The sequence below is a fragment of the Bubalus bubalis genome, chromosome 2 (assembly GCF_019923935.1).
Source record: "Bubalus bubalis isolate 160015118507 breed Murrah chromosome 2, NDDB_SH_1, whole genome shotgun sequence".
NCBI classification, from domain to species: Eukaryota; Metazoa; Chordata; class Mammalia; order Artiodactyla; family Bovidae; genus Bubalus; species Bubalus bubalis.
In genome coordinates this window covers 176,915,523-176,937,091 of record NC_059158.1, presented here as the reverse complement: position 1 = coordinate 176,937,091, position 21,569 = coordinate 176,915,523, and the positions used below count along the sequence as shown (strand labels likewise).

The window sequence follows — 21,569 nt, the reverse complement described above, 5'->3', positions numbered from 1 at the left end:
CCTGCAATGTAGGAGACCTGGGTTCGATCCCTGGGTCAGGAACATCCCCTGGAGAAGGAATGGCAGCCCACTCCAGTACTCTTGCCTGGGAAGTCCCATGAACAGAGAGGCTACAGTCCATGAGTGACTTAAATTGGAATTTGAATGGTTGAAGTGTTTAGGCTTCCCTGTCCATGAAATTTTTCAGGCAATACTGGAGCCGATTGCCATTCCCTCTTTTGGGGATTTTCCCCACCCAGACAGCAAAGCACCTCCGGTACTGGCAGGCCAATTCTCTTACTACCGTGCCACCTGGGAAGGTCAAAGTGTTGGAGCCAGCTTATTCTAGACCAAAAGGGCCGGGACTGTTTTAGGTACAAGATGGTGCCATGAATGTGCCAATCTCGCCTCTTAAGAAAATGTTAAAACTAAAGTAAGTGCATAAACTATTAAACTAAATGCATGAGTCTTATTTACATATAGGAAATGGTAATTCAGAAAGCTAGCCTATGAGATTATCAATCATCACCAAACCAGATCTTGATGACTGTCACATCTCTGCTGTATTTTCCAAATAGGAAATCCCATTTACCAGGGCCCTCCTGAAATGCCTGGGATTATGCCAAGGATCGCTTCCCTAGTTATTTTTATGTGTAGACCTGAGGAGTGGCAGAGTATGTAACCTTCAAAGATCATTAAGCACCAGTCTTGGGCTCAGCCTGAATTCTCACTCAGCAAGAGTAATATAATTGCAATTATAGAACTGATCCATTTTATCACTTTCTGAGAGATCAATCTTCAGAGATTGAGACTCTTAATTCATCCTGGGTTTTAAGGAATATTTAAATGAGAATAAGGATTAAATAGAAAACATCAAGAAACTGACACAAACATACATCCGTGAGTCTTTTATTGGTCATTTATATGCCAAGTAGCAGCATCACCAAAAACAAAACAGCGATTTCCACCTGAATGCATCCCCGGTCTCTTCATTTGCCTTTTTGGTTCTCTCCTGAAAAGGAAGTATAAGCCGGTGTGTTAGTAAAACCCCAATTAGTCAGAGCCCCTCCAGGTTTTCTTAAGAGCTGGTCTCAGTCCCATATCCGCATTTATCATCCACAGATGTCCACTCAGATTAGGTTTCATCCTAGACCAGTCACAGAGTGAAAAAATACTGAGCTAGACAGAACTGCCTGTTTCTACCCAATTGTCTCCCACTCAAAGGAGGGGTGGGTGACTCCATGGTTACCCAAAACCACTGGGCATGAGCAGCAGTCAGCCCTCAGTCTCAAGGTGAAGACTTAGAGCTGCTACATTCTACTCTCTGGATGTGCTCTTTGGCCTTGGTGCAGGCAAAGTCTAGCAGACCGAGTCACAAAGTAATCATTTTTTGTCATCTGGTTATGAATAGCCAATAAATACAGCTTCCAAGGAAAGCCAGATGTAAATGATACATTATAAAGACTTTTACACACTGAGTATCTTTATCTATTGGCCACACTGTTTAGAGTCTTAACAAGCTAAGTAGAAATGGAAGTTGTGATAAAGCTTCAGCTATTTCAACTCACCCAACTCTGTAGATCCACACAGATGAAGACAGCTTTACTGGCAACAGGTCTTAGGGGGAGAAAAATACCAATCAGGAGGCAAGAAAACTACTGGTATATCCCTCCCAAATACAAAAATATTAGCCAGCAATTACTATACAACTGCCAGTTTCACACACAGTCTCCCTTTAAGATTATCCCATTTTAAGGGGTGGAGAAAAGTTCCAAGAGAATTCAACCTTGTCTGAAACTAGCCCACATGCTACACAGCACACACCGCGAGCACAGTTTCAGTACTACTATCCCTCCTTTTACGACCACCAAGACCAGGGTTTAGATCTGATGGGAAAGGGAACTGGAGGGTCAGCCTGTCTCCAATACCCAACTTTACCTTATTCTAAAGCACGGCTCCAGTGATAAGGTGGTATTTTTCAGTTACTTCAGTGTCAGGCACTGCCAGTTAAAAAACTGGGGGCAACCTGCAAAAGTGTGGAAGCTTTAACCAAAAATCTAATGTACACAGAATGTGATTTTGATGGAAACACGGATTCAAGTGGAAGACTTCCAGCCCAAATCCTGAGAAATTATAGGAAAGGCGAGTGGCAGCTGCAGGTATTAGGCTGACCTGTGCTGTCAAAGTCTCTCCACGTTGCTCTCGCATGCAGTTGGAGATCCCATGGCCACAACAAGCCACAGCCCTTGGAAACATGCTGTACTGACCCACCAGGTGGCTCCCAAATTACCTCTTCACCGAGAACCTACCGGGTCCTGAGGCTTGTGTTCCATCCCTGTCAAGTCCTCTTCACTCACCAGAAAGGTCAGCTTTAGTCATCCTGGAATCTTCTGGCACAACTAAAATGAGAACAGCATTGTCCTGAATGACCTACTCGTTCCATTCATCTGGTTTTCAAAACAAGGTTTTTGACTCGCCTTTGGGCTGATGCCTTAAGCTTTTCAGGGCAAAGACCCAAAGCATGACCACAATCTGCACCACTTGCCCTTGGATTTCCCCAGCACAGGTATCTAACCCACCCATATCTGCATCTGCATGCTGGTTCTTGGCCCCTGCAAGCCACTTCTCAAAAGCCTTATTCTTGCATGTAAGACCCCATCAATGGAACATTTCCGGTAGCCTCTGAAAACGTTGTCAGTTTTAATAAAGGTCTCTGGTTGTACCTGAGAAATGGCAAGTACAATGGGAACTGTCTTTTCCTGAAATGTTGCAGATCAGTTACAGCAAACAGAACGGCGACCGTCAAGGAAAACTGTCACTTTGGGCTCCTTTTTGACCACAGCAGCTACATGGAAGCAGCTGCAGCTTCGATAAGGGCCACGGGGCGGGGGGACCTAGGTCACAGGGCAGAACCAACACTGCAACCCGCAGACTCACCTAAATCCTGTGCGTCAGGACTCATCTACTGGGACATTCTGGAAACTAAAAGAGAACAGACATCCTATAGGTTCTGATCACTACCTTCTTTTACTATGTGCCAGTGGTTTGTCTCATTTTATCTTCACAGGATCGTTTCATCAACCCCGTCTTACATCAGATTTAGACTTGTTATTTGCCAAAGTCCCCTATCAACGGAGAAAGTGACAACCTTGGGGTTCAAAATAGGATCTGAATGACTATAGCCTGTCCTCCAAAAAACCTTGTCCTTATACCCACCAGGGTGACTTCCTTATCATGTGTTGTGCAGCCAGATAATTTAGGAGAAGGTAGGCAAATTAACATGCCCAAGGTCACGGAGCAACTGTCACAGGCCTATTCAAGGTCTGGCTGACCCCAGCACGTGGTCTCCCCTAACTTAAACCAGTTTCAGTCCCAGAAACGCCGTACAGCCGACCGCCTGCCCATGTTACTCACCCGTCACACCGGAGCACAGGGCCGCGAGGGCCTGCGCGTGGAGCAGGGCGTGGCCCACACAGGGTCCGGCTTCTTCTACTGCGCCTGAGAACCACGTGGCCTTCCGGCTCTCGGCCCGACTAGGCCAGTAGGCCTGGATCTTCCGTGCCGCGCTCAACATCTTGCCGCCTCTAGAGGCAGCCCCGGCAGGTGCGGCGCCCGTGGCAGCCAGGCTAAGGCCGGGTATGGCGGAGGATGCGCGTGGACCACTGCAGACAGAGAACCCAAGACGGACTAGACGACCGACGCGCGGCTGCCGGGTAAAAGGACACTTGTGAGACAGGAAGGGGTTTATATGGGCCCCGCCCCTCGCAGTTGCGCCTGACGATTGGAGCAGCGCGTCGCGCGGAATGATGGGAGTTGTAGTTCGCTCGCCTCTGGCGAGCGGCCGAGTGTCTGACTCGCAGTCCCAATCGCGTGTCGTGTGGGACCCTTTTCACTCGGTTGGAGGAAGCTTATGTAAGTGATTTCTTCAGAATTCGAAGAGATTCCTCCGCCATCATTCAGCACTCAGTGAACATCCAGTAACCCAGGACGGATCTCAAAAATATCACCGACTTTCAAAATCGGGAAGTTAACCTTTAACCCAGTGAGCTGAGCCAGCGGTTTTGGTTCAAACAGCCTGAGAGCACGTCGCGGAGCAAAGACTGAGCAGGATTTCGGCGGAGAGATCTGGGGGCGGGCTTCCTTTCCAAAAGGAAGAGGTGACTGACTACAGAGCTCATTAGAAGAATGCATTGTTTGTTCGGGCTTATCTCTACGGCTAATAGATAAAAAAACTACTGAGTGCTTACTGAGTACATTATGCTCGATTATCTCAGCTAGTTTTCAAAATAACCCTGTGTATGGGAATTACAATTATGCCTCTTTCACACATAAGGAAACAGAAATGGCTTACGCAGATAGCAAGCGAGTTAAGACGTGAAATGAGGAGGTTCACCCCATACGCCACGCTCATAATCACTGTGCCACATACAAGTTTTATCCATAGAATGAATAAGCATCAACATAAAAAAAAAAAAGTAGTGGGACTCTGAGACCTGAATGCAGGGACCCCAGTTTCCATCCCTGGTCAAGGAACTAGATCCCACACGCTGCAACTAAAGATTCCACCTGTGGCAACTAATACCCAGGCGTCCACGCTCAACCAGCTCTGACCCAGGCTCCTCTGTCCATGGGGTTTTCCAGGCAAGAATACTAGCATGCATGCATGCTAAGTCGCTTCAGGTCGTGTCCGACTCTGCGACTCCACAGACGGCAGCCCACCAGGGTCCTCCGTCCACAGGATTCTCCAGGCAAGAATACTGGAGTGGGTTGCCATTTCCTTCTCCAGATTCCTAATAACCAGTGCATAAAAGGAAATAAGATGGATACTATAAGTCACCATCAGTTCAGTTCAGTCGCTTAGTCGTGTCTGACTCTTTGTGACCCCATGAATCATAGCACGCCAGGCCTCCTTGTCCGTCACCAACTCCCAGAGTTCACTCAAACTCATGTCCATCGAGTCGGTGATGCCATCCAGCCATCTCATCCTCTGTCGTCCCCTTCTCCTCCTGCCCGCAATCCCTCCGAGCATCAGGGTCTTTTCCAATGAGTCAACTCTTCGCATGAGGTGGCCAAAGTACTGGAGTTTCAGCTTCAGCATCAGTCCTTCCAATGAACACCCAGACTGATCTCCTTTAGAATGGATTGGTTGGATCTCCTTGCAGTCTAAGGGACTCTCAAGAGTCTTCTCCAGCACCACAGTTCAAAAGCATCAATTCTTCGGCGCTCAGCTTTCTTCACAGTCCAACTCTCACATCCATAGGTGACCACTGGAAAAACCATTGCCTTGACTAGACGGACCTTTGTTGGCAAAGTAATAACTCTGCTTTTCAATATACTATCTAGTTTGGTCATAACTTTCCTTCCAAGGAGTAAGCGTCTTTTAATTTCATGCCTGCAGTCACCATCTGCAGTGATTTTGGAGCCCCCAAAAATAAAGTCTGACACTGTTTCCACTGTTTCCCCATCTATTTGCCATGAAGGGATGGGACCAGATGCCATGATCTTTGTTTTCTGAATGTGGAGCTTTAAGCCAGCTTTTTCACTCTCCTCTTTCACTTTCATCAAGAGGCTTTTTAGTTCCTCTTCACTTTCTGCCATAAGGGTGGTGTCATCTGCATATCTGAGGTTATTGATATTTCTCCCAGCAATCTTGATTCCAGCTTGTGTTTCTTCCAGTCCAGCGTTTCTCATGATATTCTCTGCATAGAAGTTAAATAAGCAGAATAACAATATACAGCCTTGACATACTCCTTTTCCTATTTGGAACCAGTCTGTTGTTCCATGTCCAGTTCTAACTGTTGCTTCCTGACCTGCATACAGGTTTCTCAAAAGGCAGGTCAGGTGGTCTGGTATTCCCATCTCTTTCAGAATTTTCCACAGTTTATTGTGATCCACACAGTCAAAGGCTTTGGCACAGTCAATAAAGCAGAAATAGATGTTTTTCTGGAACTCTCTTGCTTTTTCGATGATCCAGAGGATGTTGGCAATTTGATCTCTGGTTCCTCTGCCTTTTTTAAAACCAGCTTGAACATCAGGAAGTTCACAGTTTACGTATTGCTGAAGCCTGGCTTGGAGAATTTTAAGCATTACTTTACTAGCATGTGAGATGAGTGCAATTGTGCGGTAGTTTGAGCATTCTTTGGCATTGCCTTTCTTTGGGATTGGAATGAAAACTGACCTTTTCCAGTCCTGTGGCCACTGCTGAGTTTTCCAAATTTGCTGACATATTGAGTGCAGCACTTTCACAGCATCATCTTTTAGGATTTGAAATAGCTCAACTGGAATTCCATCACCTCCAGTAGCTTTGTTCTTAGTGATGCTTTCTAAGGCCCATTTGACTTCACATTCCAAGATGTCTGGCTCTAGATCAGTGATCACATCATCGTGATTATCTGGGTCGTAAAGCTCTTTTTTTGTACAGTTCTTTGCCGGGAGCCGGCATATTGCATATTGAGTGAGGATCTGGAATAGCTCAACTGGAATTCTATCACTGCCGGGAGCCAGCGTGAGGCACTCCGCCCATGACAAAGGTCATGAGGAAGGAGGCTCGGCATACGAAAAGGCGGGATCGAGCCTCAGGAGTCCCCCTGGAAATTCTCGAGCATCTACCCCCCAAACCAGAGTCTGCCTACTTTCTGCTTTGTGCTTTCACCTACACCTCTGACTTTACGGGGGGCTGTCTCCCACTACCTCTCTCTGAAAAAAGAGTTAGCTTACAGCTCCAGTTAATAATTCTTGGATGTGACAGTGTTTCAACCTACAAACTCCTTTGGAAATCCTCTAGCCTGCCTGAATGGGTTTTTCCGGCCACATGTGATTGTTCAGAGCCTCCCAACTGTGAGAGGCAGGAGATGTTCTAAACTGCCTAAACACAGATTCCTTTGAGTAGTTAAAAGATTGATTAGAAATTGTATTGGTGAAGGGTTTTTCACTTGTTGGGCCAATGTTTGCTGCTAAGTCTCCATACTCCTTACCTACTGTGTCCTTGGCAGTGTATTGATTGATATAATGGGTGTATAGAAATGTAAAATGCAGCTTTGTCCAATGCTTTTTGGAAGGCTGGTGCCTGACTTTGGAATAATCACCTTTAGAGAAAAATAAGTTTCTTAAAATGTTAACAGGCCTCCGGGCCAGAAGATGATGTCAATCACCTGAACTTTTGCATATGATAAGTTTGCAGGAAGAAAGACTGGCTTGCTGTATGACTCTACCCCTTCCCCCATTATCCTCTATGCATAACTTAAGGTATAAAAACTACTTTGGAAAATAAAGTGCGGGCCTTGCTCACCAACGCTTGGTCTCCCCATGTCATTCTTCCCTTTAACTTCCAGCTGAGCGTCCATCTGGAGCGCGGATGTCCTCTGCGACCATTTATTTGCCTGGGCTTCTAAGACCCACTCGAGAAGGTGTCTAAGGTGGGGCACCTTCCGCTATTCGAGAGGGCGCCTGCGGCCTCCGTGGTCAGAGCTAACCTGGTGTCACGGGTTATATTGATTTTCCGCGTAAACCAAGCCACTCAGCTTCTTTTCTCCACTGAATTTTCCTACTGAGCTATCCTTATTTCAGCCGCTTTTCTCCACTGAATTTCCTCACTGAGCTATCCTTATTCTATTACTCTTTATATCTTTGATGAATAAATAATTAAATAGGTCGCTGACGCCGTCCCCACTTCGAATACCCTGGATCAGCCGGGGCTGGACCCCGGCAGTTCTTCTGTGTATTCTTGCCACCTTTTCTTGATATCTTCAGCTTTTGCTAGGTCCATACCATTTCTGTCCTTTATCGAGCCCATTTTTGCATGAAATGTTCCCTTGGTATCTCTAATTTTCTTGAAGAGATCTCTAGTCTTTCCCATTCTGGTGTTTTCCTCTATTTCTTTGCATTGATCACTGAGGAAGTCTTTCTTCTCTCCTTGCTATTCTTTGGAACTCTGCATTCAAATGGGAATATCTTTCCTTTTCTCCTTTGCTTTTCGCTTCTCTTCTTCTCACAGCTATTTGTAAGGCCTCCCCAGACAGCCATTTTGCTTTTTTGCATTTCTTTTCCATGGGGATGGTCTTGATCCCTGTCTTCTGTACAATGTCACGAACCTCATTCCATAGTTCATCAGGCACTCTATCAGGTCTAGTCCCTTAAATCTATTTCTCACTTCCACTGTATAATCATAAGGGATTTGATTTAGGTCATACCTGAATGGTCTAGTGGTTTTACCTACTTTCTTCAATTTAAGTCTAAATTTGGCAATAAGATCATGATCTGAGCCACAGTCTGAGCCACTAGACTGGGCTGCTGTGGTTCTGCAGGGTTGAACCCCTGTCTCCTGCATCTCCTATATTGGCAAATGGGTTCTTTACCACTGAGCCACCTGAGAAGCCCAAGATTCAGGCAGCCAAATAAATAATTTTTTTTTAACTTCCATTATATATTTTAACAAGAGACAAATTGGGAGAGAATAGTTGCAAAACATGCACTGAATAGGGGCCTTGCATCTAGAACATAAAAAACTCTTAAGGAACTACCCTGGTGGTCCAGTGGTTAGGAATCTGCCTGCCAGTGCAGGGAACACGGAGTCCGTCCCTGGTCCAGGAGGATCCCCCATGACGCTGAACAGCTAGGCCTGTGGGCCACAACTACTGAGCCTGCGCTCTGAAACCTGTGTGAGCCACACCTATGGAACCCACGTGCTGCAGCTACTGAAGCCTGAGCTAGAACCTGTGCTGTGTGACAAGAGAAGCCACCGCGATGAGAAACCTATAAGCAAATAAATGGCCCTTAAAACTCAACAGTAAAAAGTAAAATCACTCCATTTTTAAAATGGGGGAAAAGAAGGGGGGGCACAAAATTTGAAAGACACCTCACCAAAGAAGATAAACAGATGGCAAATAAACACATGAATGATGCTCAATATCATAACACTACAAACACAGTGGAAGGGCTAAAAGTTAAAACGATTGACAATATCAAGCAACGACGGAAAAGTAGAGCACGTGGAAATTTCATACAATATTCAGGACTGTAAAATGGTGCAACCACTTTGGAAAACGATTTTGCAGTTTTTAAATAAGTTAAAACGCACCTACTACCTGACCCAGCTGTTGCAGTACTAGGTATTCCCCAAGAGAAATGAAAAGCATGCATCCACACAAAGACTTGAATATAAATGTTCACAGCAGCTGTATTTGTAATTGCCAAAGACTGAATGTAACACAAATGTCCTTCAACAGGGATTGGATAAACAAATTGTGGTATGTTAATACAGTGAAATACTATCATGTTGAGTGAAGGAAGTCAGACTATATGCTATATGATAAAGATTCTAGAAAATACAAATTAATCTTTAGTGGCAGAAAGCAGATTGGTGGTTGTCTAGGAGAGGAGGTCAGGAGAGAAGAATTAAAGAAGGACATGGAGAAACTTTTGAGAATAATAGATGTTCATTATCTCAATTGTGGTGGCTTTGGGGATGTACACTTATGTCAAAATGCATATTGTACATTTTTAATATGTGCAGTTTACTCTGTATCAATTACATTTTAATAAAGATGCTAAAAACAAAAAAATAAGCAAGAGAAAATTCAGATCATGTAATTCACCTGCCCCACAATCACTGACTTCTCAACACATTTGGAATAAAGCTCAGGCCCCACGATGGCCTCTGAAGCCACAGGTGATTTGGCTTCTCCTCTTTGCTTTCATTACCTGATCCCTGGTCTAGGAGGATCCCACATGTGGCAGAGCAGCTAGGCCCCCATGGCACAACCGCTGAAGTCCACACGTCCTAGAACCCATGGTGTGCAACAAGAGAAGCCACTCCAATGAGAAGCCCACACACTGCAACGAAGAGTAGCCCCCGCTCAAGAAAGAAAGAAAGCCCAAGCAGCAACAAAGACCCAGAGCAGCCAATAAATAAATAAATTTTAAAAATTAAAGAAATAAAATAAAACAAAGATCCGATAGCCAGTGGGAACCTGCTGTGCAGCACGGGGAGCTCAGCTGGTTGCTCTGTGATGACGTAGAGGGGTGAGATGGGGGATGGAGGGCATAGATGTATACACAGAGCTGATACGCTTTGCTGCACAGCAGAAACACAACACTGTCAAGCAATTATATTCCAATAATAAGATTATTTATCATTAATTACATAATTAAATATCATTAATTACAAAATAAAACAAAGGAAAAAGAAAACACTAAGATCTGTCTAATGCAAGTATGCACCTGCTATGACACAGTTACCCCAGGACTGCCCTGAGAGGAGGACGCCATGATTTGTCTCACTTCGCAGAAGGGAAGCAGGGCTGGGGAGGAGAAATGGCTCGCCCCCTGGGGAGTCACACAGGCAGTCTATGACAAAGTCAGCTGACGACTGGATTCCAGTGCCAGGTGCAGTCAGAGGCAGACACATGACCCCAGCCCAGAGCAGGCACATCTCGGAGAGGAAGTTCAGGAGCCTGACGCTGACAGTGCACTCTGCCCACATGCTGACCACAGAGGCTTCTGGGATGTCTGGGTTCAAACTCCCTTTCAAGCTGTCCCATGCCTCTCTGCCTTCACCCACTGCCCCTGCCTGAGTACCCTTCCTCGCTTACCTCCCCAGCTCCCACTGTCCTTGGAGACCCAGCTTCAGCTTCAGCTTTTCCAAGAGGTCTTTTCTGACCCGTGGCTCCCTGAGTCCAACTCTGTTGTGGTATTTGAATGAATAATGAGTGAATGAATAAATGAATAGCACATCCACTTGTATTCATTCATACAACCATAAATATTTACTGAGCCAAGCACTGGGGATACAGCCTCTGGTCCTTGTCCTCAAAGGGCCTGAGCCTAGAAGGGAGACAGACATCACAAAGGACAAAAGGGCCTGTGACCTCACTAGCCAGTCAGTGAGGGGCTTCTTGAAGACACAGATCTAACCTGAGGCCTAAAATTGGGGTTAGTTACCCTTTGAAGAGCAGAAAGGGAGTGTTCTTGGCATTAGGCTGATAAAAGGAAAGATGTTCCGCACAGCTGGAGCAACAGTGGTGGGTAAAGAAGAGAGAGGGTGGAATGGGGGGAGATGGTTCTGCACAGGCCTGATGCAGAAACTGTTTTTCCAGCTGAACAGAGCAAGGTGATGAGAACATCCTGATGGAAACCTCAGAGGGGCAGGTGGCACTGCAGCCGACTCTCCTGGTTTGGACAGAACTGGCAGGGAGGATTCCTCCCCCAACACACACACCCTACCTGATTTTCCTCTTTCTCTCCTGGAGTGGGGGTGAGCAGAGACTTGGGCCCCTTCAGGCTAGTGCAGTGACCGAAGGGCAGAATTACTTAAGAATTACTTAACAAAATGGCTTCTCACTGATTTATTTAGGAAACCTGGGCCTTCCCAGGTCCCCAAATTGTCCAGCCAGAAACAAATTTGGCCACTACTCTGTCTTCTGTGCTGAGTGATCTTGGGCTGATTACTTAACTGTGTTGCTGCTGCTACTGCTGCTAAGTCGCTTCAGTCGTGTCCGACTCTGTGCAACTAACATCTACTCACAAGGTTGTATAAGGAGGAAATGTGATGATATGATGGTTTGCCTTAGTGAGAACTGCTTCCCACTGCCAACCTGTTAAACTGCAACATCCACCCACTGTGGGTTAGTGGGATTAAACCAGCAGACAAGCTGTTTGGTGACAGCTTGAGCCTTGATGTCCTGGGTGTTCAGAAGACCTGACTGGAAAGAGTGGAGATCTTGAATGCCGGAGCATCTGCCTTACCCTTGCCCCAACCCACTTTGTCCTGGTCCTTTGGGAACTTGCTTTCCAGTCCCCTTCTTTGGCATCAAGGGTAAACCAGACATGTCAGATGTGTGACAAGCCACACATCTGAGCCTCGGTCTCCTGAACTCTAAAATGGGCACACTATAGCCTTCTCAGAGGGTTGCTGTCCCAAAGCATAAGAAACTGACCATCTCACCTCATAAACATTAGCTGTACAGTCCACAAGCCAACTGTACTCTCAGTTGTCTGTCTACCCTGCCCCCTCTACCTGACTGTGTCCTAGTCTCTCTCTGGACCCTGGGGCCCAGCACAGGCAGGCAGCGGGGAAGCAGTGGGGCCTGCTGAACCGTTGAACCTGAACACTGAGCCAGCAGCTCTAGGCCAGGGCCAGTAGGGCTCCAGGAAAGGGGCATCTGGGTGAGAAAAGTGCATCTATAAACCATCAACTTTCTCCAGGTCCAGCAGCAGGGGCGCAACGGGGGGACTAACAGAGAGTTGGGGCTGCAGAGGGAAACCACCCCAAAGAGTGAACGAAGTGGTTGCTCTAGCGCTGTTAGTCTCAGGCCAGTGCAGGTTGGGTGTGGTGATCGGTCCTCTGTAGCCCTCCTCCCCACATTATCTAGTTTAATCTCTTATTCCTTGAGGTAGAGATTATCTCCATTTTACAGAGGAGAAAACTGAGGCTCGGAGCGAGGAAGTGACCTGTCCAGATGTTTCCACCGGGCCGGGTGGCTTCCTCGGCGTCCGGTTCGGCGTTGCTGAAGACGCCCCAGGTTCTCCAGGCCCGGGCCAGGGTGTCTCTGGGGCCTCCTGGAGGCGGGGGGCGGGGCCCAGAGACGGGGCGGGGCGGGGCTGCGGGCGGGGGCGTGGCTGCGGGTTGGGGGCGGGGTCGCACAGTTGGCCGCCCGGCCTCGGGAGGCGACACGCTGGCCATGGAGGCGGGGGGCTGCCGCTACCAGTTTCGGATCGCGCTGCTGGGGGACGCGGCCGTGGGCAAGACGTCGCTGCTGCGGTGCTACATGAGGGGCGCCCCCGGGATCCCCGAGCCCGAGCTGGAGCTCGAGTCGGCGCCCACGGTGGGCGTCGAGTTCTATACCCGCACTGTGCAGCTTCATGCTGGGCCGCGCGTCAAGCTGCAGCTCTGGGACACGGCGGGCCAGGAGCGCTTCAGGTGCGCGGTGGGTGGAAGGTGGGCCGGGGGAGGGACGAGAAGGGTTTGGGGTGAGGGGTTTCTGGTTGGGGCGGGGTGACCATGGGGATCCTTCAGAGTCGCCCTCCTCAGTGGCCCAAGTAGGACCTGGGGGTCCCTGCCCCGGGCCCGGGTCCTTCACGCTTGAGTCATTCATCCTACAAATAACAGCTGGTGGGCTGAGCCCCTGAGCTTGATGCCTGAGACCTGGCCCGGCCGGCCCCAGTGGAATATTCGACACTGAAACCTAGAGGGATGAATGACCTGGGTGCTGAGAGGGCCCACAGAAGCGCAGAGAGGGAGGTGTCAGGGAGAGGTGGAAAGAAGAGAAATTTGTGTTGGCTGTGAAGGATGCGTAGGAGTTTTCCAGGGAGAGAAATGGGGAAACCTGTGATCAGGAAAACATCAGGTTTTCTCCAGGAATGGTCAGGAGAGTATGGAAATCAAACTGCTCCCTGACTGAGGAACACACAGTAACTTGGGAGAGACACAGACCCGGGGAAAAGGGAAGCAGAGAGCGGTGTGAGATGAGCTGAAATTGGGGTGTGAAGCAGTCACAGGATGGAGGAGGACACAGGGCCCGGTGTGTTGAAGGCATAACCCTCTCCCACCCAGGTGCATCACCAGGTCCTTTTACCGGAATGTGGTGGGTGTCCTGCTGGTCTTTGATGTGACAAACAGGAAGTCCTTTGAACACATTCAAGACTGGCATCAGGAGGTCCTGGCCACTCAGGGCCCCGACAAGGCGATCTTCCTGCTGATTGGCCACAAGAGTGACCTGCAGAGTGCCCGTTGTGTCTCAACCCAGGAGGCGGAGGAGCTGGCTGCCTCCTTGGGCATGGGCTTTATGGAGACCTCCGCCAAAGGTAACTGCAATGTGGACCTGGCCTTTGACACCCTTGCCAACACCATCCAGCAGGCCTTGTGGCAGGGGGCCATCAAACTGGAGGAGGACTGGGGGGGTGTGCGGCTCATCCAGAACACCCAGATCTCCAGGCTGCCCAGCAGGATGCAACACCCGGGCCCATGCAGGTGTTGACTCTAGGAGGGAAAGGGTTAAAGCAGTGCTGGTGGGATGGGGAGTGTTAGTATCTCTCTGGAGGCCAGATGGCAGAATCTATTCAGACAGTTATTACAAACCATATCCTGGCACAGTCATGCCTCCTGGATTTTGGGGTCTCAGAGCTCAGCCCCCTTTCCACCAGAAAGGTCTGAGAGGCCAGGTGCGCAGCTTCCTGTCCTGGAGCCTGTTTCCTCTATGGTCAGAGGAGCGCATAACAGACCCCATTCATGGGGGGTTGTGGGCATGACTGAGATCATGGATGCGCTATGCTCAGCCAGAGCCAGAGCCTCCCACACGGTGAGAATCAAATAGCAAGAACTGTCATCGCGGCTGCTCTTTCCTCTCTTGGCTAGGATGTGGCCGTTTCAGGTAGTGTCCCTGGGCTCGGACGCCGAGCTGCTCAGCGTGTGGACGCTGCTACACAGGCGAGGAGGGGGGCAGGGGCTTTCGGGCCGAGCCAGGTCTTCAGGCTTGGATGAGAAAGTGTGTCCTAAAACCCGGATTGCTGCCCAGTGCTGCTACTCCAAGGCCACGGATCGGAGAGGCAGGGATGAATATGAACAGCTCTCTGGCTGGGCGCATGGTGGACACTGTTGGTTAGCCACCAAAACCTCTCCTCAGGGCTGAAGAACCCATGGCCTCCTCCCCACCAATGCTCCTAGCTGCTGGGAGTGCTAATGTGGTGGCGGAGCCCAGGCTGCTCTTTCTGGGAACTGCCTGCTCATCTGGGGCAGCCCACAGTCCAGCATCAATGTATCAGATTTGTTGGGGGCGGTGGGGGAGTGTTCAAAGGCCTGGCCTTCTTGCCTCAACTCTGAAGGAAACACCCATCTTCATCATTCTCCATAGGGTCGAGGCCACTGTTAGGACAGCATCACAGCTAAATTCTGCTCAATTCTGCTTTCTTCCCTTCCTCCCCCGCAAGCAGGTATTGATCTCAAGAATCTTCTAATAGGGACTTCCCTGGTGGTTCAGTGGCTAAGATGCTGAGCTTCTGATGCAGGGGGCCTGGTTTCGATCCCTGCTCAGAGAACTAGATCCCACATGCTGCAATAAAGATTGAAGATCCTGAGTGCCACAATTAAGACTTGGTGCAGCCAAGTAAATATTTTTTTAAGAAAGAATTTCCTAATAAAGGTCTGCACAAAAATACAAGGGGAAAAAAAAAGTCTGCACCCTTGGAATTCCCTGGCGGCCCAGTGGTTAGTATTCTGTCATCTCAAAGCAAAGAGCCCAGGTTCAATCCCTGGTTGGGGAACTGAGATCCCACAGTCTGCATGGCGTGGAAAAAAAATTTATATATAAAAGTCTAGGGGACTTCTTTCATGGTCCAGGGGCTAAGACTCTGAGTGCCTAATGCAGGGGACCTGGGTTCAATCCCTGCTCAGGGAACAATTACCCACATGCTGGAACTAAAGATCTCACATGCCACAGTGAAGACTGAAGATCCTGCCTGCTGCAACTAAGACCCAATGCAGCCAAACAAGTAAATACTAAAAAAATAAAAGTCTGCACATTGATTTTGTCCTCAGAATCGGGCTGCTGGGGAACTTAACCTGCCATAGAAGCTGCTAGGCACAAAATATCCAGTGGCAATGCAGGAAGGCTTTATGGAGAGAGGAATCTTTACACTTCACTGAAGGCAGGAGAAGAGGGTGACAGAGGGTGAGGTGGCTGGATGGTATCACTGACAATGGACACGAATTTGGGCAAGCTCCGGGAGGCAGTGACGGACAGGGAAGCCTGGCGTGCTGCAGTCCATGGGGTCGCAATGAGTTAGACATGGCAACTGAACAGGCAACACAGCAGGTGTAAAGGGGATATCTGGGCGGTCTCATTGTGCCAGCGGGCATGGGCAGGGCAGGGCAGTTGCCATAGCAAAAACAGCACAGCCACCCTACTCACTTCATGACCTGGGGCCAGTTCCTCTACCCCGTTGAGTCTCAGATTCCTCCTCAGTAACCTGTCACTGAAAACCCCTCCTTCCTAGGGGTCTTGGGAAGTTTTTACTCGGGTGATTTTTAGCTTCCTCGCCATGGCGCCTGAGCCAGGAGGGGACCTGCCTGTGCTCTACTCCTTCCCTGCCTTCTCTTTTTAAAACATCACTCATTCTTCTGAACATCTTGCAAGGTTGGCATGACTATCCTCATTTCGCAGATGAGAAAGGGTAGGCAGGAGAGGGAAATTATTTGCTTTAGAGTTATCATTCCTTCATCAAAAATGTCTTAAAATGAGCATCTACTCTGATCTGGGCTCCAGGGATACAGCAGTGAACAGGACAGAAAAGTAGTCCTAGGGCTGACGTTCTAGTGGAAGAGAAAAAACTAGTAAGTGGGACTAAATGAGGCCTAGCTGTAAGTGCTATAAAGACCACAGATCCGGGAGATGGGCCTGAGGGTGATGGGGGCTCCTTTAGAGCAGATGGTCAAGGAGGGTCTCTCTCAGGAGATGGCCTTTGATTTGAGAACCTAGATGAGGAGGAAGAACCAAGCTAAAAGCAGAGATCTAGGCAGAACAGTGTCCAGCTCTGATTGGGCACTTCTTATGTACCATCTGCCAACAAGCTTGCCATTGCTATCTCAGTTCAGCATCCCCCCACCCCGATCTTTAGTGTAGATTGTATCACCCATCTTGAGGGTCTCAGGTCTGTTGGGTGACTCAGCATCCACATTGCCCCAGGGGATCTTTTTAAAATACAGATTTGACCTGGCTGCTGCTCTCCTAGAATCCTTCCCTGGCTCCCCATTGCCTGCAGGGTAAAATCCAAACCCTTTCCCCCAAGTCCAATCTAATCTGGTCCTACGGCCTCTCCACCTGCTTTGCCCAGCTTCCCAACCACCTACAACCCTGGGCTTTGCACATGCTGTTCCCTTTGCTTGAAAGACCCTAGCACTTTCCTCCCTCCCTGTGTTATCTGATCAGCCTGCAACACTCAGAATAACATGGCCTCCTCTCAACCATTGCATTATCCCAGCTGCCAAAACTAGGGCAGGCTTTTGGTCAAACCTGGGTTTGAATCTCAGGTCTGCTATATACAATTGTGGGACCCTGGGGAACTCATTTCATCTAAGCCTCAGTGGACTCATCTGTAAGATGGGGATAATACTAACACAAGTTTTAGAAAGGATCAAATGACAAATCAAAGGCAGTACTCCTCACTAGGCACTAGGAGCTCAGAAGGTGGAAGTCCACTTCTTCCCCTGAGGGTTTTGCTCTTATGACTGTTAGGGAACAGAGACTGCCAAAGTACATACTTTAGGGGAATAAGAATTCCAGACGCTAACAAAGTTCTTAAAGGTCCTGACCTCTTGCAGAGATATGAGTTGGGCTCCCCACAGGCTACTTGGCCTCCAAGCCTTTCCATGAGCTGCTTCCTCATCTGAAAACCTTGCAACCCAGGCCTGAATCCCCTGTGCCCTTCAGAAGGAACAGAACCGAAGGTCTGCCACCCGGGAGACCCTTTCTAAAGACCCTACCTATTCTGGGAGCCACTGAAACCTGGCAGATGAAGAGGGAAGGTTTGTCCGACCCACTCTGCGCAGGCTGGAACCAGAGCCTTCTGGGGAGATCTTTCCTCTACCTCTGAGCCTCAGTTTCTTTATGGTAAAATGAGAATGATTTCTACCTCACAGTTTTGTTAGAGGATTAATTATGACGTGGATTAAGTGTTAGGTTACTTAACACTTAAAGTTAGGTTACTTCGGCCAAAAAGGCCCCTCTGCATCTTTAGTGTGTGATTCCCTTGCCTGGAACGTCCCTCCTCCATCTCTGACAAAACTCTGTTCACCCATCAAAGCTTAGTCCAACCTAACCCATTTCTTTCCCTGAGCCTTCAGGGCACTTATCTGAAGGGCTCTCCTCTTTGCAAATTTCAGGCTCTGCTGTACCTTTTTGGCCCACTAGAGGGCAGCTCTTCGAGACCGGGCTGATTCCCTCGAGGAAGCTCTCGAGCAGGGGAACACTGGGCTTTCTAAAACCATTAGGGAAAATCTGAAACATAACCAAGAATAAAGAAACTAGTATAAAGTAGTGTGAAGAATTTCTTGTACTCATAACTCAGCTTCAACAAATAGCAGCAAGCCCATCCTGTTTTCCTCTCCCTTTTCTTTATGAGTTATTCTTAGATCCTGGCCCTGGTGGGTTACAGATGTGGGAGGACCTCTCTAGGACCCCTGGATGGGACGTGTCCCGCAGGAGTCCCAATGTTGGGAGAGGTAAGCCTCACACCGCATAGCCCGCGCTCAGGGACTCAGGTTGGCAGAGGGAAGAAAGGGGTCAGCACATGGGGCCTGCAGGGAGGGCATCTTTGCCAAGCGCGTCACCCAGGCAGTAAAGGTAGACTTGTCCGAGAGTTTTGTGGAGGCAGAGCCTAGGGGTCTAGCTGGCCAGGAAAGGTCCTGGGCTCAGCCCCTGCTCTGCCTTCTGTACCACCCACCCTTGAGGGGAGAGTCCACCCATCAGAAAGGGAAGGGGTGGGACTCCCCTGGTGGTCCAGTGATTAAGAATCTGCCTTCCAAAGCAGGATTCGATCCCTGGCTGGGGAACTAAGTTCCCACAGGCCACGGGCAACTAGGCCCGCGTGGCACATCTAGAGAAGCCCATGTGCCTCAACAAAGACCCAGCACAGCCAAATTTTTTTAAACAAAGAGCAAGGGAAGGGGCCTTTACCTGGAGAATAAAGGACTACACTGGGGGACTGTGGGGAACTTCCCAACTATAGGGAACTGTGACACCTCAGTCCAGGGCTGCCCTCCTCCTCCCTGCTTTACCCCATGCAGGAGGGACCCTCTCCAGGATGCCTTCTGGATCCCAAATGGTGCCTTCTAGGTCCTCAAAACTCACCCCTGTTTTTGTGACCACCCCCTACAGCTGCCTTTTGGTTGATTCAAACTTTTTGTTTATATGCCTGCTGTTAGCATCAGAGGGCTTCCCTGGTGGCTCAGCTGGTAAAGAATCTGCCTGTAATGTGGGAGACCTGGGTTCGATCCCTGGGTCGGGAAGATCCCCTAGAGAAGGGAACAGTATTCTCCAGGATTCTGGACAAGTCCACAGAGTCGCAAAGAGCCGGGCACGACTGAGCGACTTGCACTAGCATGAGAATCTTGTCAGGTGGGATCTTTCCCACAGCCCTAAAATGCTCCACAGCCGACAGAGGTGATGCTCAGGCTGAGGAGCGGTGGGAAGCCCAGGGTCAGCCAGCTGGGCTCCCCACACCCTCCCAACCCCCTGCAAGACACACATGTGGCCGACTCCAAACACGGGCACTGGACCCCACCACTAGGCCTGAGGGCTGTCCACCCCCAGGCTTACTCTGCTCACCTCTGACCATTCTCTCCTGACGTAGGACCTTATGCTTCAGCCACGTTGATGAGGTGACTTCTTCACACCTCCAGGCCTTTGCATGTCGCTCCCTTCTCTGTCCCCCGCTAGGACTTGGGGAGAGAGTTTAGGGCACAGTCAGGGGAGCAGGTTCTGGAGTCAGAGGGACCTGGTTGAAACCTTAGCACCATCACCACTACCTGTGTGATCTTGAGTAGATTACTTACAATCTCTAAAGTTCAGTTGCCTCACTGAAAAATGGGGTTAAATGACATTATTGCAAAGTGCTTAACACTTTTTCTTCAGGCTTGTTGGGGAAACAAGCTTATTCACAGAAGGTGCTTGGCACACACATGGCACCTAAGTTCTGTCCGGAGCACACGAATTCACCAGCCCTGCTCCCCACTCCCTGGGCTGCTCAGCATGTGTTAAGTCGTCTGTGTGCTCAGTGTGCAGGGCTCTGGGAATCAGATGGGCCTGGTTACTTAGCTAGTGAGGTAGAAGGCCTTGCACCCAGGTTAAGCTGCCCCAGACACCGAGTTAGGAGATCCCTTATAGATACTTGGTGACACCTTTCTCCCCACATCCAGCCACCAAGTCCACACAAGCACCACTTAAACAGCTGTCAAATCTCCCTTCTCTCCACTTCGTTACAGCCACCTCAGTCCAGGCAACAAGTTCTTATGAACCTCTGCTTCTACAAATGTTTTCTTATCCCCTCCACTGTCTGGCCAGAGTGATCTTTTCAAAACACCAATTTGACCATGTCACATTTCTGCCTAAAATCCTTCAATGGTTCCTGCTTTCTGGGTAAGCCCACTCTTCTGAGGCCTACAAGACACTGCATGACCTGGCCCGTCTCACTTCACCACACTGCACTGGGGTTGGCAAATGTGCAGCTCTCTCCTTTAAAGTGGCCCTGCCTTCCCATGGATCCCTTAGATTACAGCTCAGCTGCTCAGACGCCCTCCCCTGACCCTGGGAGCCTCTGCTTTGTAGTTCTCATCACGGAGGCAGGTTCCCTTCCCCTTGGTGGAAGGAACGCTCCCTGTGTTCATTCATCACCGTTGGCCATGCCTGGCATGGGCAGGGGCACAGCTTATAAACACTCGCTGGATGAACAAGCCTCTCAGGAAGCACACAGGACAAGATGTCTCAGCTGGAGGAATGCACTCACCTGTCACACAGCTGATCAAGAACTGAGGTCTTCTGACTCAACCCAGCTCTTGCCATTAAACTGCCTGGATTCCCTGCCCTCTTCTGTCCTCAATGGAAGATTCAAAACTAATTCTGGATTCCTTCTTGGCTGCCGAGGCCAATGATTCACTCCTACTGCAGGAACTCGGTGGAAGGCTTTTTGCAGCTTGGTAATCACCAACAGAACATCTTTTGAGTGCCCCCCAACAGCATCAGGAGGTTCTGGAGAAAGCACAACCCTTCAACATCCTCTGGCTGGTGGGAGGCCACAAGAGTGATGACTGAGCGACAGGTGATGCCAGAGGAAGGCGAGAAGCTGGCTGCCTCTTTGGGTGTTTATTATGTTGAGACCTCAGCCAAAAGCAACGGTGACATCCAGCACAGACTTTTAAGCTGCTTACTCAGGAGATCTATAAGCTGTGAAGAGAGGGGTCATGGGGCCAAACTCAAGGTGGGAGGGAGTAAAAAGCAGGGTCCCACCACAGACCAAGTCTCAGGAGGCAGAGACCCAAAGCAGGGCAAGGGGGATGTGTCTGTGCTGGTGGCCCCTGGGTGGGCAGCCATGCTCCCTGAAGCTCCTGGAAACTTCATGATCCACAAAGGTCTCTGCCAGGCACAGAACAGGATGATGCTAGGTGCCACTGAAGGTCATGACCCTGAGGTCTCAAAGCACCTGGTTTCCTCTGTACGATGGTGAAAACACTAGGATCTCCACAACTACAAACAGACAAAAGCCTGCACGGAAAGGCCTTCCCCCAAGTCTCTTGCTATCTTTTCTCAGCATCAAGGATGAACTCCAGAAGTTCCAGAAAAGCAGATCAAAAACAATTTCCCCAAATCAGGATGCCTCTTCAGTTTAGGGCTGATAAGAAAAGGTCACCCTGCTCGATTGTTATGGCAGAGAGACTGGACTGAAAGTCCTGCTGATGGTAAGGTCTTCCTTGGAGTAAAATAATGGAAAAATCCCTGGGTTTTTTCCTCCATCATAGAAATGAATAATAGTGCTGCCATCTGCTGACTAGAGGCCACATTCAGCCTTGCTTATCCTTCTCTGGCATCTCAAAGGCTGTAAGCCAT

General features: G+C 49.2%; 2 protein-coding genes and 4 non-coding genes across 6 annotated transcripts; 1 reads left to right on the top strand and 5 right to left on the bottom strand.

Annotated features, from left to right (window-relative positions):
- Positions 1-872: 872 nt before the first annotated feature.
- On the bottom strand, positions 873-12,658 carry LOC123332214 (ESX-1 secretion-associated protein EspK-like). The gene is made up of 6 exons (XM_045162112.1): positions 12,427-12,658; positions 3,394-3,828; positions 2,337-2,378; positions 1,918-2,005; positions 1,548-1,596; positions 873-991 (listed from the first exon to the last, which is right to left on the bottom strand). Exons 1-4 carry the CDS (start codon positions 12,656-12,658, stop codon positions 1,962-1,964), a joined length of 753 nt encoding a protein of 250 aa, XP_045018047.1. The 3' UTR covers positions 873-991; positions 1,548-1,596; positions 1,918-1,961.
- Positions 1,063-1,136, bottom strand: LOC112583129. Its single transcript, XR_003107474.1, has one exon. It is a non-coding gene; the product is annotated as a small nucleolar RNA SNORD99 (small nucleolar RNA).
- On the bottom strand, positions 1,765-1,890 carry LOC112583109. The gene has a single exon (XR_003107456.2). It is a non-coding gene; the product is annotated as a small nucleolar RNA SNORA61 (small nucleolar RNA).
- Positions 2,109-2,239, bottom strand: LOC112583101. The gene has a single exon (XR_003107448.2). It is a non-coding gene; the product is annotated as a small nucleolar RNA SNORA44 (small nucleolar RNA).
- Positions 2,727-2,861, bottom strand: LOC112583093. Its single transcript, XR_003107441.1, has one exon. It is a non-coding gene; the product is annotated as a small nucleolar RNA SNORA16B/SNORA16A family (small nucleolar RNA).
- Positions 12,625-14,221, top strand: RAB42 (RAB42, member RAS oncogene family). Its single transcript, XM_006049500.4, has 2 exons — positions 12,625-12,895; positions 13,529-14,221. The coding sequence occupies exons 1-2, from the start codon at positions 12,657-12,659 to the stop codon at positions 13,950-13,952; spliced, it is 663 nt and encodes a 220-aa protein (XP_006049562.1). The 5' UTR covers positions 12,625-12,656; the 3' UTR covers positions 13,953-14,221.
- The last annotated feature ends 7,348 nt before the right edge of the window (positions 14,222-21,569 follow it).